Source organism: Mercenaria mercenaria, chromosome 14 (assembly GCF_021730395.1).
Source record: "Mercenaria mercenaria strain notata chromosome 14, MADL_Memer_1, whole genome shotgun sequence".
Lineage (NCBI taxonomy): Eukaryota > Metazoa > Mollusca > Bivalvia > Venerida > Veneridae > Mercenaria > Mercenaria mercenaria.
In genome coordinates, this window is record NC_069374.1 from 31,535,521 (window position 1) to 31,550,437 (window position 14,917).

At 36.5% G+C, this 14,917-nt stretch overlaps 1 protein-coding gene across 4 annotated transcripts in view; it reads right to left on the minus strand.

Annotated features, from left to right (window-relative positions):
• Window positions 1-1,145: 1,145 nt before the first annotated feature.
• LOC123527172 (synaptotagmin-1-like) overlaps window positions 1,146-14,917 on the minus strand; it is a 44,098-nt gene continuing 30,326 nt past the window's right edge. For all 4 annotated transcript variants that reach the window (XM_045306472.2, XM_053523169.1, XM_053523171.1 and 1 more), the window contains exons 2-6: window positions 14,449-14,748; window positions 8,402-8,595; window positions 5,320-5,838; window positions 4,803-4,920; window positions 1,146-4,209 (exon numbers count right to left, since the gene is read on the minus strand). In XM_045306472.2, coding sequence (XP_045162407.2) covers window positions 3,902-4,209; window positions 4,803-4,920; window positions 5,320-5,838; window positions 8,402-8,595; window positions 14,449-14,671 — 1,362 coding nt within the window. In that variant the 5' untranslated portion in view covers window positions 14,672-14,748 and the 3' untranslated portion in view covers window positions 1,146-3,901. The remainder of the gene's footprint in view (window positions 4,210-4,802; window positions 4,921-5,319; window positions 5,839-8,401; window positions 8,596-14,448; window positions 14,749-14,917) is intronic.

Below are 14,917 nucleotides of genomic sequence, written 5' to 3' on the forward strand. Positions count from 1 at the left end.
AGAATTGCGGGTGTATTTTTTGACATGAGATAGAATATTGCATTTGCTGAGTGAAATGTAACAACAGTATAGGAGGTATATGACCCGTTCGTTTTCGTCACTGTATGATAGTTGTTTAAATTCTTAAAAATGAGGTAAAATATTTCAGACTGGCATAGCTGTGTGTGATATCCATGTGTACAATGTTTGCTTTTTATAAAACAAAACAGGGAATAAGATATAGTGTATTCATTTACTGTTCCGATAATTCTTTAAAACTTGGTATGTGAGTGCACACCATTGGCAGCACAATTGCAGTTACAAAAAGTGACATCTGCAAAACTACGTTCCAGTTCAAAGAAACATCTAGCATACGACTTCTCCATACTTGTACCGCATGTACTATTTGCTGATAAGCCTTAACAGAATTTCATTATATCATTGGTTTTCTTCTGGAAATTTTAGCATTAATCTAAGTAATGTTTGACGATGCATTGCTGTTACTGTAAGTGTTCCCCTATTCATAGGTACTACCAATCATCCCAAATAGGTCACCGGGGCACACAGTCCCTAAAGAACGATCCCGGAAGGAATGTTCCTAACTTAGAAACGACCCCGGGACATATTGTCCTTAGAAACGGTCCTGGGGAGCATTATCCCGGAGCACATGGTCCTGTTTGTTTGTTTTGTGTTTTTACGCCGTTTTTCAACAGTATTTCAGTTATGTAACGGCGGGTAGTCAGTGTTCCTGGACTCTGTACCAGTACAAACCCGTTCTCCGCAAGTAACTGCCAACTTCATGAATCAGAGGTGGAGGACGAATAGTTTCAGACACAGTGTCGTTTATAAAATCGTCACAGAGAACATACGACTCGCCTGGGGATCGAACGCACGACCCAGCGATATGTAAATCTGCGCACTCCCTATTGAGCTAAGCGGGCGGGTACACATGGTCCTGAGGAACGATCCCGGGGCACATGATCCTTAGGAGAGATCCCGGGGCATCTAGTTCTTAGGAGCGATCCCGGAGCGCATGGTTCTTAGGAGCGATCCCGGTGCGCATGGTTATTAGGAGCGGTCCCGGTGCGCATGGTTCTTAGGAAAGATAACGGGGCACATCGTTCCTATGAACAATCAGAACTTACAATAAATGTTCAACAACCCTATGATATGACATGATTTATTAGGATGTTTTATACAATGACACCAACATTAAACACATATGATACAGGATAAAATTTGCCCTAAAATATTAACTGTCATAACAAGATCAAATATAACAAAATTAATGTATATAACAAGAAGGATAACAAAATTCACTTTACAAGTTAGTCAGTCTTATTACCTCCCTTCAGGTTATGTTAAACTATAATCCTATAGATACCAGAGGGCGAACAAAACCAATGATTTTGTAAAAAAAAATCAGTTTAACAAGTAAATGCTAACAGAGATTAAGCTTTGACTGTTGATAATTCAAACAATGCTTAAATCTGATATTATAAAATACAAAGGTTATTACTATGGAATCACTTAATTTCGTTTGCATGATTTTTGTGTGCGTGCACGCGTGCGCGCGTGCGCGTGCGTGCATATGAAAACGGCTTTCTTTGTGGAATCGTGAATAATTGGATTTCAACTTCTGAACATAAAATGAAAGGGAAAGTTATTTTTTCGGTGGAATTAAATTTCGCAGATTGACTCAATTACAGAGTCCACGAAAATTGATCTTCCACGAACAATAATGATTTTACAGTATTAAACAAAAGCCAAATAAATGATGCATCATGTGTTTTCGAAATTTAGTTTAAGCACAAAACACAAGTAAGAGGTTTTAATTAACTAAAGTAATGAAAATACTGTATAAATGGATATACTCGCGAGTCAAAAGTTCGCAAATGCCGTTTCCGGACGTTTCGCGAGCGAAAATATTCAGGAATCACAGAAAACTGAAACGTCAAAGCTAAGTTTATTTATCTTCTCTTGGCTGTAAATATGACTTGTCCTGGCGAACGTAGAAATCTACGCTGGCTGATATTTTGGCGAATTTGTTGAATTCGCGAAATTCGCCAACATTTCCACATCGCGAACTTTTCCGCTTATACAGTAGATTCTATTCAAATGTAGAACACATTAACAACATCATACAAAGACTAAACGGAATCAATCATGTAACATATCTCTACTGTTATATTGTGGCTCCTAAATTAAGGCACATGGTAAGTTAAAATGTATTAAATTCAACGCCATAGAATAAGTTATAATTATCTGTACAGTACATGAAATAACATGTTAACAATAAATATATAAAATAGATAAAATTTTCATCGGGATTCGATCCTGGGTCCCGATTGCCCCGAAACATGTCTGTACCGACAATGATCAAAGGGAATTTATACAGTGTAAGAGATTGATTGGACTAATTTTCAAACTAACTAGTATCGGCCTTTACAGCAACCATGTCTTTTATCTCTCAGGTGACACAGCCAATTCCCGAACCACTATTAAGGTAATCCGTAATGACACTGGCAATTTCCGTGTGATTACGTATTTTCGTAAGGGAATTCGGTATTCTCCGGACATGAATTTAACTCGACGCGAACATGGCTTTCCGTAAAAAAGCGGAGAATGACGAAATTGTTTATGAAGAATACGTTATTTGCCGATTGTTGTTACAGCTCCACACCCTTAAGTAAAATGGTAAAAAGAAATATGAGCCGCGCCATGCGAAAACCAAAATAGTGCTTTTGCGACCAGCATGGATCCAGACCAGCCTGCGCATCCGCGCAGTCTGGTCAGGATCCATGCTGTTCGTTTTCAAAGCCTATTGCAATTAGAGAAACCATTAGCGAACAGCATGGATCCATGCTGGTCGCAAATGCACTATGTTGGTTTTCTCATGGTGCGGCTCACGTTATTTACCGATTGTTATTACAAGTCCACAACCTTGAGTAAAATGGTAAAAAGAAATATTATTTATTAAGTCAAGCTGGCAAGTCTACTTTCTCTTATACTGTACATCAAAGTACCAAGATCATACACGACACAGGAAGTGGTTTCCGTAATGACATTCGGCAATTTACGTATACTCCGTTTTTCGGCATTCATCGGTTTTTAACCTTTAGCATGCTAGATAAATTGTCGTCTGCTGAAAATGTCGTCTGCTAAGATTGTAAAGTTCATTCAATTTGCTCCAAAATTGGAAGAAATATTGTCAGAGTAGCAAACAGCTTGGAACCTGATCAGACGCCGATTTAATCGGCGTCTGATCTGGTTCCAATCTGTTTGCAAAGGCTGTTAAATTCGCCTGCAGCAGGCTAAGGGTTAAGGAAAATCATTTGCGAGTCCGGTTACATTTACGTCCGAAGAATGCCGAACTGCATAACGAGAGTACGTAATTATACGGAAATAGCCCAGTGTCATTGAGGGTCCAGTACCTTAATCTTTACCCTGCTATATTTCTAAAATGGACTGGTCCAGCATTCAATCTGGGCAGTACCACTTATCATGTAAAGGGGTGTTCACTGAAAATTTACTGACTTAATAGCGAACAGTGCAGACCATGATCAGCCTGCACAGATGTGCAGGCTGATCTTGGTCTGCACTGGTCGCAAAGGCAATATCAAGGCTTGCCGCCAGCAGGCTAAGGGTTAAATAAACGCTAGCGCTGCTAACTACACAGTCAGCGAACGGAATCATAAGAGATTTCTAGCGTCCATATTTACACAATACGTCATCAATATAGACATGCTAATCTAAATAGAATACGATAAATGCATGGTTTGTAGAAATGATAGAAGATACATCACCAAAGGTTTTGTTTGCTAAATGAATCTCCAATATAACGTGTAACATTCTAACGAATATATCTACTATATACGACTGACCACCTTTAAGAAGTTTACTGTATCTATGACTAAGTGGTTTAGTTTTTAATCTTATATGATGTAACAATCTTTTTCCTAGGATTTTGAACCATGCTGGACCAATGCTCGCGAGCATCAGTGTCAAAGTTCATCCCAGTGTACACTCGACCGATGATCTTGCTGGATTTCGTCTCTGCGTCATAGTGACAAACCACCAATGAAAAGTAGACTTTCTCGACTTCCGAATTCGGAACGTCGAATGAAAAGCTTTCATTAAATACTGGATTTAGGTCGGAGGCCCTGACGGTGGTCTTGACTCGCTTGAGTTGTTTCCCTTCATACATAAGATAAACTTTCACGCAAGCATCTGGAACAGAAATCAGAGTCGCGATACAAATTATTTACAATTCTAATATGCTTTTCTCTGTTAAAACACTCTTACACTAGAATGACGTCACGTTGACTTGCGGTGACGTCAAAGTTTTTGTTTCGACAAAGAAAGAGCGCTTCTATATTTTATCTACTGATTTAGTTTAAGGGCATATTAGAATCGAAATAATTTCTACCAAAACCGTATTTTAACACTATTTATACCCTCGGGCGATAATACGTCGTACAAATAATTTCACTCGGGCTGCGCCCTCGTGGAATTATTACGCCCGACGTATAACCACCTTTCGTGCATATATAAGTGTTAAAACACTCTTTTGCTATAAATTATTTCTTAAATAACACGACGGATAAAAAGACAAAATTGTGATATGGCTTCATAAACTTTTGCCCCTCCCCATTTTCAGGAGGTGGTGATGTTGAAACGGAGCTCTTAAGATTTTCCCTTGTCCATCTGTCCTAAAAAAAAATTATATCATAAATTTCAACAACAATGTAAACTTTTACAAACTATACCCATTCTTTGTTTAAAGATTGAAAATGCACTTGAAAATAATAAGAAATTCGTACCTGTACTAGCTGACATTTTGTCCATGACCTTCAACCCTTTTATAGACTCCACAGACAGGTACATTTTCTCAGATGTGGGTAAGTAGCTCAGGCCTACTGATATGGTCCCTAGATTCTCCTGCAAGATTTTCATTTAAAAAACTGCACTCTTTGAAAACATCAAATTCTATAATTTTTTATAACTGAATAATACTTATTCAAAAGCTCATAGGTTCTAAAGCTATAATTAAGTTTAAAGAGAAATTTCTAAATTCAAACTTGTCATGGGTCAATAAGATGATTGCACTCGCAGACAATAGGTTGGACCCTGTAGTTTATAGAATTGTCCCAAAACGCAGCTGTGTAAATTTCGACTGAGTTCTGAATGATCAGTCTCGAAGTCGTAACCAGAAGACATGATTACTTTTAGAAAATAAATGACTGTTTAAAGAATAACTACTATAACTACTTTGTATTACTTTTACGATAGCACATCAAAATAAAAAGTATGAATTCAGTAAAGGAAAATTAACTTCACCTCCACCGGGCTTCGAAATTTCTCGGAGAATTTCAGATCTCGCACTGTCCACAACTCCGTCTTTTTCAGAATCACTGAAGTCTCGCCCAAAATCACGTGACGTGATAACTTGTCCATGTCACACAAAAGAAAACGGAGTGTAAACGACTTCAATGTTTCCAAGTCTACGGCTATCTCAAAACTTTCTTTGTACGATAGACATTCACTGGGACGATGCATTTTTGTCTTAAATTCTTTTTCTAAATTATTTATCACAGGTCCTTTATCGGAATGCTCGCGAAATGTGAAAAACTGTTTCGGAGTCTTGTAGATACGGACTTTAACGTAAGGCGATACCAAAGTTTTCTCATCACCGACTTGAACATTTTTGACTTCCTGTATTTTGATAGTCAATCTCTCCTCAGACACGCTGTAACTGAGAGAGAAATCAATGCTTCCGCCTTCTACTGCCTTTTTTAGGTCGTCATGGACATCACCATTTAGTAGAGTGTCATGAATGATCAAACTTTTACGTTTCATCTGAAAAAGACAGCACGTTAATTCCGTGTTATTTCTTCTCAGTGTTACATGTGAAACAGTCCAAAATGTAGTTCCATGTGGCTGATGAAGTCATACATTTTTGTGAAAAGATCTAGACCACTTTCATCGTGAATTTCCAGGTTTTAGTTTTATTCATTGAGAAAATGTCTACATACGCGTAATCGCTAAACGGCAAATTTCATGGGAGCAGTTTCAGAGGGTGATTTTTTTTCAGAACATATTATTTTTCTTATATCACGGTAACATAACATCTCAATATTTTTTTTCATTTTTGGTTCGAAGAAATGTTATATTAAATGGCTATATAATGGTTTTTATATCATTGAAATGCTCTAAAGTACTGATATAAGGTCTCAATATCTAATTGTTCATATGAATTAAAGAAGGAACTGAATTGGTATAATGTACCCTAAAATTATAACTACATCGAGTTCATGTATTTGTTGCTAAGACACCACCGCCAATTCAACGGTAATGCAGACACATATAATTATTAAAACATAACTTGTTGCAATTAATGTGTTATAATTAGATAATGTGATTTAATCAATTAATGCATGCTACATATCCAAACTGACTGATTAAGCACTGGTACCAGGAAATATGTATAAAATTACTAGATTTGAGGAAAGTACTTAGTGCAACTATTATACTTCCATTTGCAAATCGCAGTCTGCAGACGGTTTTAAGATTCGCTATCAGCATACAGCAGTTGTATTAATAATTACCTTTGCACTAGTTATGTGCATGGTTATATATATTATAGGGGCCTCCGTGGCCGTGTGGTTAAGGTCGCTGACCTGCCCCTCAGCGATGTTGGTTTATATGGAATGATATTTAGGTAAATATTACACAATGCCTGCTGACTGTTACAATTTACTCACTGACACTCCCATTGTGCTTACTGGTATAGTAATCATGCATGCTGGCACCTTTAACACGCTTGTTGACAATGATATCACGCTTGTTGACAATGATACCATGCTTGCTGACAATGATACCATGCGTGCTGGAAGTTACAACTTCTTTGCTGCTTAGACCCTGATGTCTATATCATAATTTCATTTGGCAAAATGACAGTGCCGTGTAGCGTATTGGATATTTCAACATGCCGGGACTGTATATAAGCAACATTGCACAGTTACAATGCTCACAGAAAAAAAATACACGATGTGACCACACAATATGAAAGATGCAATCAGCCACTGAGCAAGTTGAAAGTAAGCATAATGCAAAGTGCAACATTGCACGTCACATTTTGATACCAGGGGGCGCAAGTTCGTAGTTTTCACGAAAGTTAGCGGGAATATCCGGCCTATAACTGATTTTAATTAGCTCTTGGCTAAACCATTTGCTATCAGTTATGTCCCTTTGTTTCAATTACTCCATTAGCGAGAATTTTTACACGTTCAGCACTCATTCGCTGCAAGAAAATCAGCCTGTTTAGCGCACATTTCCTGCAAGAAAATCAGCTTTACAGGTACGCTTTGACGATTTGAAACATTTTACAGACATTATTTTTATAACTGGAAGAAATATGTCGCCTCTGTTAAAAGTTTAGTCGATGTTTCTTCTACCAACTTTCGCCGTTTCGGCCTCGTTATGTTTCGTCTCTGTAAACTGGTAAATAAGCATAGAGTTTCGGCTCAATGTTCAGAGTGGCCAGTCTGATAATGTTGACAATGAAACCGTTGAACTTCTGGCCGAACTTGGTATCAAAGTGTGACGTGCAATGTTGCACTTTGCATTATGCTTACTTTCAACTTGCTCAGTGGCTGATTGCATCTTTCATACTGTGTGGTCACATCGTGTATTTTTTTTCTGTGAGCATTGTAACTGTGCAATGTTGCTTATATACAGTCCCGGCATGTTGAAATATTCCAATACGCTACACGGCACTGTCATTTTGCCAAATGAAATTATGATATAGACATCAGGGTCTAAGCAGCAAAGAAGTTGTAACTTCCAGCACGCATGGTATCATTGTCAGCAAGCATGGTATCATTGTCAACAAGCGTGATATCATTGTCAACAAGCGTGTTAAAGGTGCCAGTATGCATGGTTACTATACCAATAAGCACAATGGGAGTGTCAGTGAGTAAATTGTAACAGTCAGCAGGCATTGTGTAATATTTACCTAAATATCATTCCATAGGTTTACATATTGGTTGTAGAATTCTTCATGCTTGGTAGCCAAGCCGTCAGTTTGGCTAACGGACCGTTGGTGGTTCTACCTAGGTAACTGCCCATGACCGAACTAATGCCTGAAGGGAGCCCTGGGGGTCTTCCTCCATTACCAAAGTTTGAAAAAGTCGCCATATGACCTAGAATGTGTCGTTGTGACTCAGAAACCAACATAATATCTATTGTAAATAGAAAATACTTGGAAGAAAATCAAGTCTTTTTTGTTTTAAGGCGTGACTGTTGGGGTACATCTACTTATTGCAGAATATATTTTTGTTATCGTGACCGTATTGTTTCTTTTCTTATATAAGTTATACTGCATCAGACTTTACATATCTGTCGTAGAATTCAAACCGACCTTTCCTAGCTTGATAACCTCTTGACCACTTCCGGTATCTGATGACCAATCAGAGAGCTCGCGCTCTTTGATAATGTCTAGAGGCTTCCATTTGATTGGTCCGGAGTCTGTGGCGTCAGGGGGCGGTGCACTGTAGAAATAGTCGGATTCGGTAGACCCGTAACTACTCTTGCTTGACGTCGATTTCTGAGAACCTGTTTAGGTAATAAAAGAAAAAAGGGAATTTTATTGGGTAAACAGCGGATCAGCTTTTACAAAGCACATTTGCTGATACAAAAAGGAATGATATTTTATTGCAACAGGTCCGCTTTTTAACAATTACGCCGAAAACCATGATGCGGTAAGGAAAACACAGACCCCTTTCGTATAAAAATCAGTGTTACGGACAGAAAAGTTTAACACTTTTTACAAAAACAATAACATAGTCACAAAATACGCCCGTGGAGAGCTTGTTAATTTTTTCATTCTTGTATCTGATTTGACCTCTAAGTGTGACCTTGACCTTAGACATAGGGACCTGGTTCTTGGTATGACACTCCGTCTCATGATTGTTAACAATTGTGCCAAGATGCATCAAAATCCCTCCATGTTGCATGAAGAAGAAATGCTACGGACAAAGTCATTCTTGTATTTGACCTATGACCTCTAAGTGTGACCTTGACCTTAGACCTAGGAACCTGGTTGCAAATGTGAAATTTGGGTCTAGTATACCTTTAAATACAACATTGGCAGTTCTACCCTCACATCATTTTGCATTCCTTGCAATACATGTAAGACACACAATAATCATAAACATAATGTAAATTTTCGAAAGCGACAATGGACAGTAGATGCACACGTTATAAAAAGCAAATAAAAAATATATTTCCAAACAAGGTGACATTGGTAGAACGCATTGCCTTCTTCTGAAAAATTCAGTACCTCTTGCTTCTGTTGCGTTTACATCACTAAATTTTGTTTTATGATATGCCACATTATAAAGCAATGACTAAAGGAAAACTGTCTCATTAGTATGAAGAAAACATTCTTTAGAGCTCTGCAGAAATACATATTACAAAAAATAAATATTTTAACTAATTCTGACGTAAGCACGAATGTATTTGATAGAATAACTCCTCTTATATACAGATACAAATATGTCACCAGCTTCTTATCAAATAAGATTTCTGATTTATATCTTACAGGTAATAGTGGGTAATCAGATCTCTCTACGTAAATGGCCTATGATCGTAATCAGATCTCTCTACGTAAATGGCCTATGATCGACAGAGCCGGGATGACAATTCATCATAATTTGCGCAGCAAAAATAAGGTCACGTGATATGGAAACTTTCACGCGAAGAGCTCAAGTGTTCCCCCAAGACATTATTTCAGGTTCGGGGAGGGTGACATCAGTGTTTAGCCGTCAGCTGGTTAAAGGAATTTCAAAATCTAAAGGTAAAATCGAACCCAAAGAACTTAAATGTATGTATTTAAAGTCCAAATATATCACCTTAAAGTGGCATTATGCGCATCTTACTGCACAAAGTGTGTTTTTGGTGAATGTTTTATAAAAGCAATTTTCCGTTGCTGTGCATTTAAATGTGTTAAATGAATGATAATGCCGCATAAGTATTTGAAGTTGATGCTTTAGAAATAAAGAGTGATCTCCCTTACCGATAGGTAGAGATTTCTGAAGTTGAAGGGAAGCAACCCTTGCGTGCAGTTTGACTTTTCTTAAAAAGACTGCCCCAGTCAAAATAAGAAAAGTCATATTTGGAAAGTTATAATTTCTTACTGGTAACATGAAGAATTTGGTTTATTGGGTTAAAAGCTATAATTTCCTTCACCCTTTTTACACACACGTCTATTTCAGCCGCATTTTTACTTGAAAAATGTGCAAAACTCTACTTTAATAATCGCTCTGCCCGCCTGCCTATCTATTTGTCAGACCATACATCCGCTACAATTAAATACAACTCATCTACTAAATCAACATCCCTACCTATTTTCGCGTCGTGTTTTATTTTTTTTTTGAAAAATTGGTAATACAGAAGAGAACTGACAGAAATATCAACAACAAGCAATTAGCTTTCACATTTGAGGGACTTCCTATCATAGAAAGCAATTTTCCCGAAGTCTTAATCACTCGATTCATTATACGGCATCATTACATTGCAATTAGACAAAAATACATCCGTTGTTCCTGGTAATAATGGCCAGAAAATAGCTGTCTTTCGTCCAAATACGTTTGTCAATGTTTACTTTGTTTACTAAGGATAAGTGTTTTTTGTTAAAGTTCTTTCGAACTATAATTCATCTTGGTAGCGTATCTGCAAGATAGTCATGTTTTATTAAAAGAGATCCAATGATTATTTTTTTTTTTTACTAATATATTATGTTTTGATAATTACTCCAAATGTAGAAACTCTTCGCCAAATATATTTAACTTTACTATATATACTGGTTGGGAACCATTTTCCGGACACATTTTCATATTTCGGCTCCATCATTCCCTAAAAAAATATTTGACATAAATGAAGCCCACACTGCACAAACTTCAGCTCCTTCCACGTCCGATGTTGTAATCAGCATCGCGTTGTGGCGTAAAATATGGGTTCCATGGGGCCTCAAATGGGGTCACTAAAATAAGTTATTTTTCCCGTCAAGTAAACCAGTATCCGGACAAATATTTTGACGGTGTTTTGTTTTTAACTTGATATCAAAATAAATAATTAAACTAGTTCTACACATTTCTTTGTCATTCATCTCTTCAAAATTGCACATGAAACATAATTCGCCGTTCAATAGCAGCTACGAAAGCAAACCGAGGTTGACTATAAAAAAACTCGAATTTCGTCTTATACGAATTCTTGATAATTCCAATAGATATAGAATAAAATTAGTGCAAAAATCGACATCCCTGCATCTTATATAACTTTTAGCGTGACATTAAAAGTAGAACATGTTATCAGCAGACAATCATTATGTAGTTTGATTATTTCTACCCCACTTGATATCTCGGCATGTGTGAACTACTGCGCATGCGCAATGCTATCTTCATGCCCCGTTAAGACAGAAAGTTGTTTTGTCAACGCAGGTGAGTTATCATCAAAAACCCAAACATTATACAGCCTTATAAAATAGTGGTTTGTTGTAGACATGAAGAACAAACATCTAAATGATCTAGATGAAACAATTACATGAATAACAACGAAATAAAGCGGATATTACATGTGTCCGGAAACTGGTCCTGTCCGGAAAATGGTTCCCAACCAGTATATATATATAAATTAATTGTGTATGTAGAGCTGAATTAATTATAAAATATCCCCAGAAACGGTAGATTGTCTAAAGAAACTTCCATTTTTCTGTAGTAGTACTTTTAATGATAAACAAACTTTTTAATTTTATCTTTATATTAAAGGGAAAGGCAATGATGTTCTTATGTTAATTCCGTCTGCTAGAATTTCTGTAATCATTTAAAGAAGTGAAAGAAATTTTCAAAATCGACTTAAAGTGAAATTATATGCACTTTTCAAGTAAAAATCCAACTGAAATAGATGTGTGTGTAAAAAAGGATGGAGGAAATTATAGCTTTTAACCCAACATACCAAATATTCCTGTTACCAGCACGAAATAATAAGTTTCCAAATATGACTTTTCTTATTTTGACTGGGGCAGTCTTTTCAAGAAAAGTCAAACTGCACACAGGAGTTGCTTCCCTTCTACTTCAGAAATCTCTACCTATAGGTAAGGGAGATCATTGCGTAGAAGATTGAAGAAAATATCTATTATTTAATTAGTCCGATTTCTTCATTTCTAAAGCATCAACTTCAAATACTTATGCGGCATTATCGTTAATTTAACACATTTAAATGCACAGCAACCGAAACTTGCTTTTATAGAACACTCACCAAAACACACTATGTGCAGTAAGATGCGCATAATGCCACTTTAAAAATGAAAAAGTTATTAACATTTAAACATTTGATCAAAATGGCGGCAATTTTGTTTCCATGGCAACAAAGAAACAAAATGGAGGATTTATTAAATTTCTAGATACATATTTGAACTGTGTTTTCTCATTTCTGTAAAATAATTTCTCTATTTTTTAGCTGTAATGAAAGAAAATACCATGTTTTACATCTTACACTAAAAGAATAATCTATTTAAAAGGTTATTTGCTAAATAAAGAATTCAGCTGTGTGTAAATGACGTCATAAACACACTAAAATGGTTGCCTCCATGATCAGCCATTTTCTTAAATTTCAAACTGCCATATCTTTTTTTTCAGTAGTCGTCCGATTTTAAAAATTCTTTCAGTATTATGAAAGGCTTGAGGATGGCTTTCATATGAAATCAACCTTTTGTCAGGCATTCCTTGCCCTTTGTAAGTAGTATAAGTAGTATCTGATCATGTTTTTTTTGTGGGGGGGGGGGGGGGGGGGGGGGGGAGGGTATAGACTACCGTTAAAGAAAACAATGCGCCAGTAATTCTTAAGATATGTATGCACAGTAATTCTAGTCAATTTAAAACAAAGCAAACCGAAACAGTATTATTCTATGTTATCCCGCATCTTTGTTTTAGCTTTAAAGAATTCATTTTTTTTCATGCTGTCACATGATCGCATGCAACCAACACTGTAAAACAAATCCTTTATAACTGCATGAAAAAATGCAAGACTGGGATGTGTAAAACACTATGTGCAACGTGGAGGGACCGACATTGGCAGTATTTACTATGTTGTTTACAGCTGATATGTCTTATGACTAACGCCAAAGTATCATAACAAAACCCCTTGTATAGTATTAAAAATTATAAAGGATATTATTTTCTGTATGTTACAGAAATCTATTTTTAACACAACTTTCATTAGAACTTCGAGATAAATACTAGTACATGTATATTCATATACTACATACTCGCTGTGAGCATGCGGCATGTCAATATTAACATTTGTACAACTGAATGTTCACAGTCTGAACTTGAATTTTGCATACTTGACACAACCAGAAAGAAAACTGACTATTTATCTGCAGTTAATGCACAAAAGAAACTTATTTAATTAATACAATTATAACTCTTTCGTCTGATTTCCACACACGAGCTGACAAAGTCAAGGGCGACAAGGCGTAATTAAATAAATTTCTCTTCTCTTAATGTTACATGATTTTGGAAAAAAATCCTGAAAAATGTCAACATTTGATGACTTTCTAAAATTATGAAACTTCCACAAAAAATTTCTCCGACGAAACGAGAAGCCTAGTGGCTATAGCTTCGTTTTACAGGATTTCTAAGAAGAGTCATTTACAGATGGAGTTTACATCAGTTAGAGATCAAGAACTTCTCGGATGTTATTATTTTCAAATTTCATTTAAACTGTTAAGTAAGACTTTATCAACAAAATTTTAACCGTTTATTTTGTGATAATTTATCATCTTAAGGGGAAAGATGTACATACAATCTTAATAGTTTCATAATCCTTATCGTTATCAAAAAGGCGAGACAATGACATGATAGTCTTAACACAATAAAGGTCAAGACCACTTTAAAGATGCATTCATCCATCCCCGTAGCTCTACGGTATTTTGAATTCTTTTATTTTTTGTTCCCCACTCGTTTTTTGACAATTGGTATTCGGTATTTTGCACATAGTTATCAATAAACATGGCGTACATGTCTTCCATGTGTATTCTTTGTTCTGTTTTTTCCTTGCATACCGGGATGCTGAAAGTCGAAAGCACGATGCTGACGAAATCACAGAGAAGAAAATTCCGTCTGTTATGAAACGTCAGTTTACCAATGCAGTATCACTTGATTCCGTTTAAAAATTTAAAAATCTAAAATTTAACCTACTCCGCAGAATGATGTAGATGATGTATTGCCAATCGTATTGCCTTTGCCAAATCGTCACATTCGCCCCGCACGGGGATCAAACTCACGCCCTCTGAACTGGTCGTCTTATGTTTTCCTGACGATATAATCGATTGGCAAACGAAAAATGAAATATTAAATTTAATTCCATTCTATTGGTTAATAATAAAAATGGCGAGTAAGAACTTACCGAACTTCTTGTTCTTTGACTGTTTCTTCTTTTTCTCCTCTGGATCGTCCTCACCAAAGCAGAAGCCATGACAGAAACATTCGGGACACAGAAAACACACCATACACATCGATATTAACAAAAGGAATCCGACCGCCCCGGCAGAAATGGCTACTTTGTCCCAGAAGGTTAAATAAATCAGTTCCACGGTAGTTCCATTCTGCGGGACTTCTGAAGATACCATGATTCACACAATATTTTCCTCATAGGACGTACTACAAAAGTGCATCATCCCGCATTTTCACACATGCGCATGTTTTCCTGAAAGATGTTCAAGAATTTCTGTAATGACTTGTAGTTGTTGAAAGGGAAATGCATTATATCAATGGAGGCGTCTCTACAAACGAACTGATAAAGGCTCAGTTCGAATAGCAAAATAATCTTCTTAATTCGACACATGTCTCGGTCACACACGTCCACTGAAGTTGCA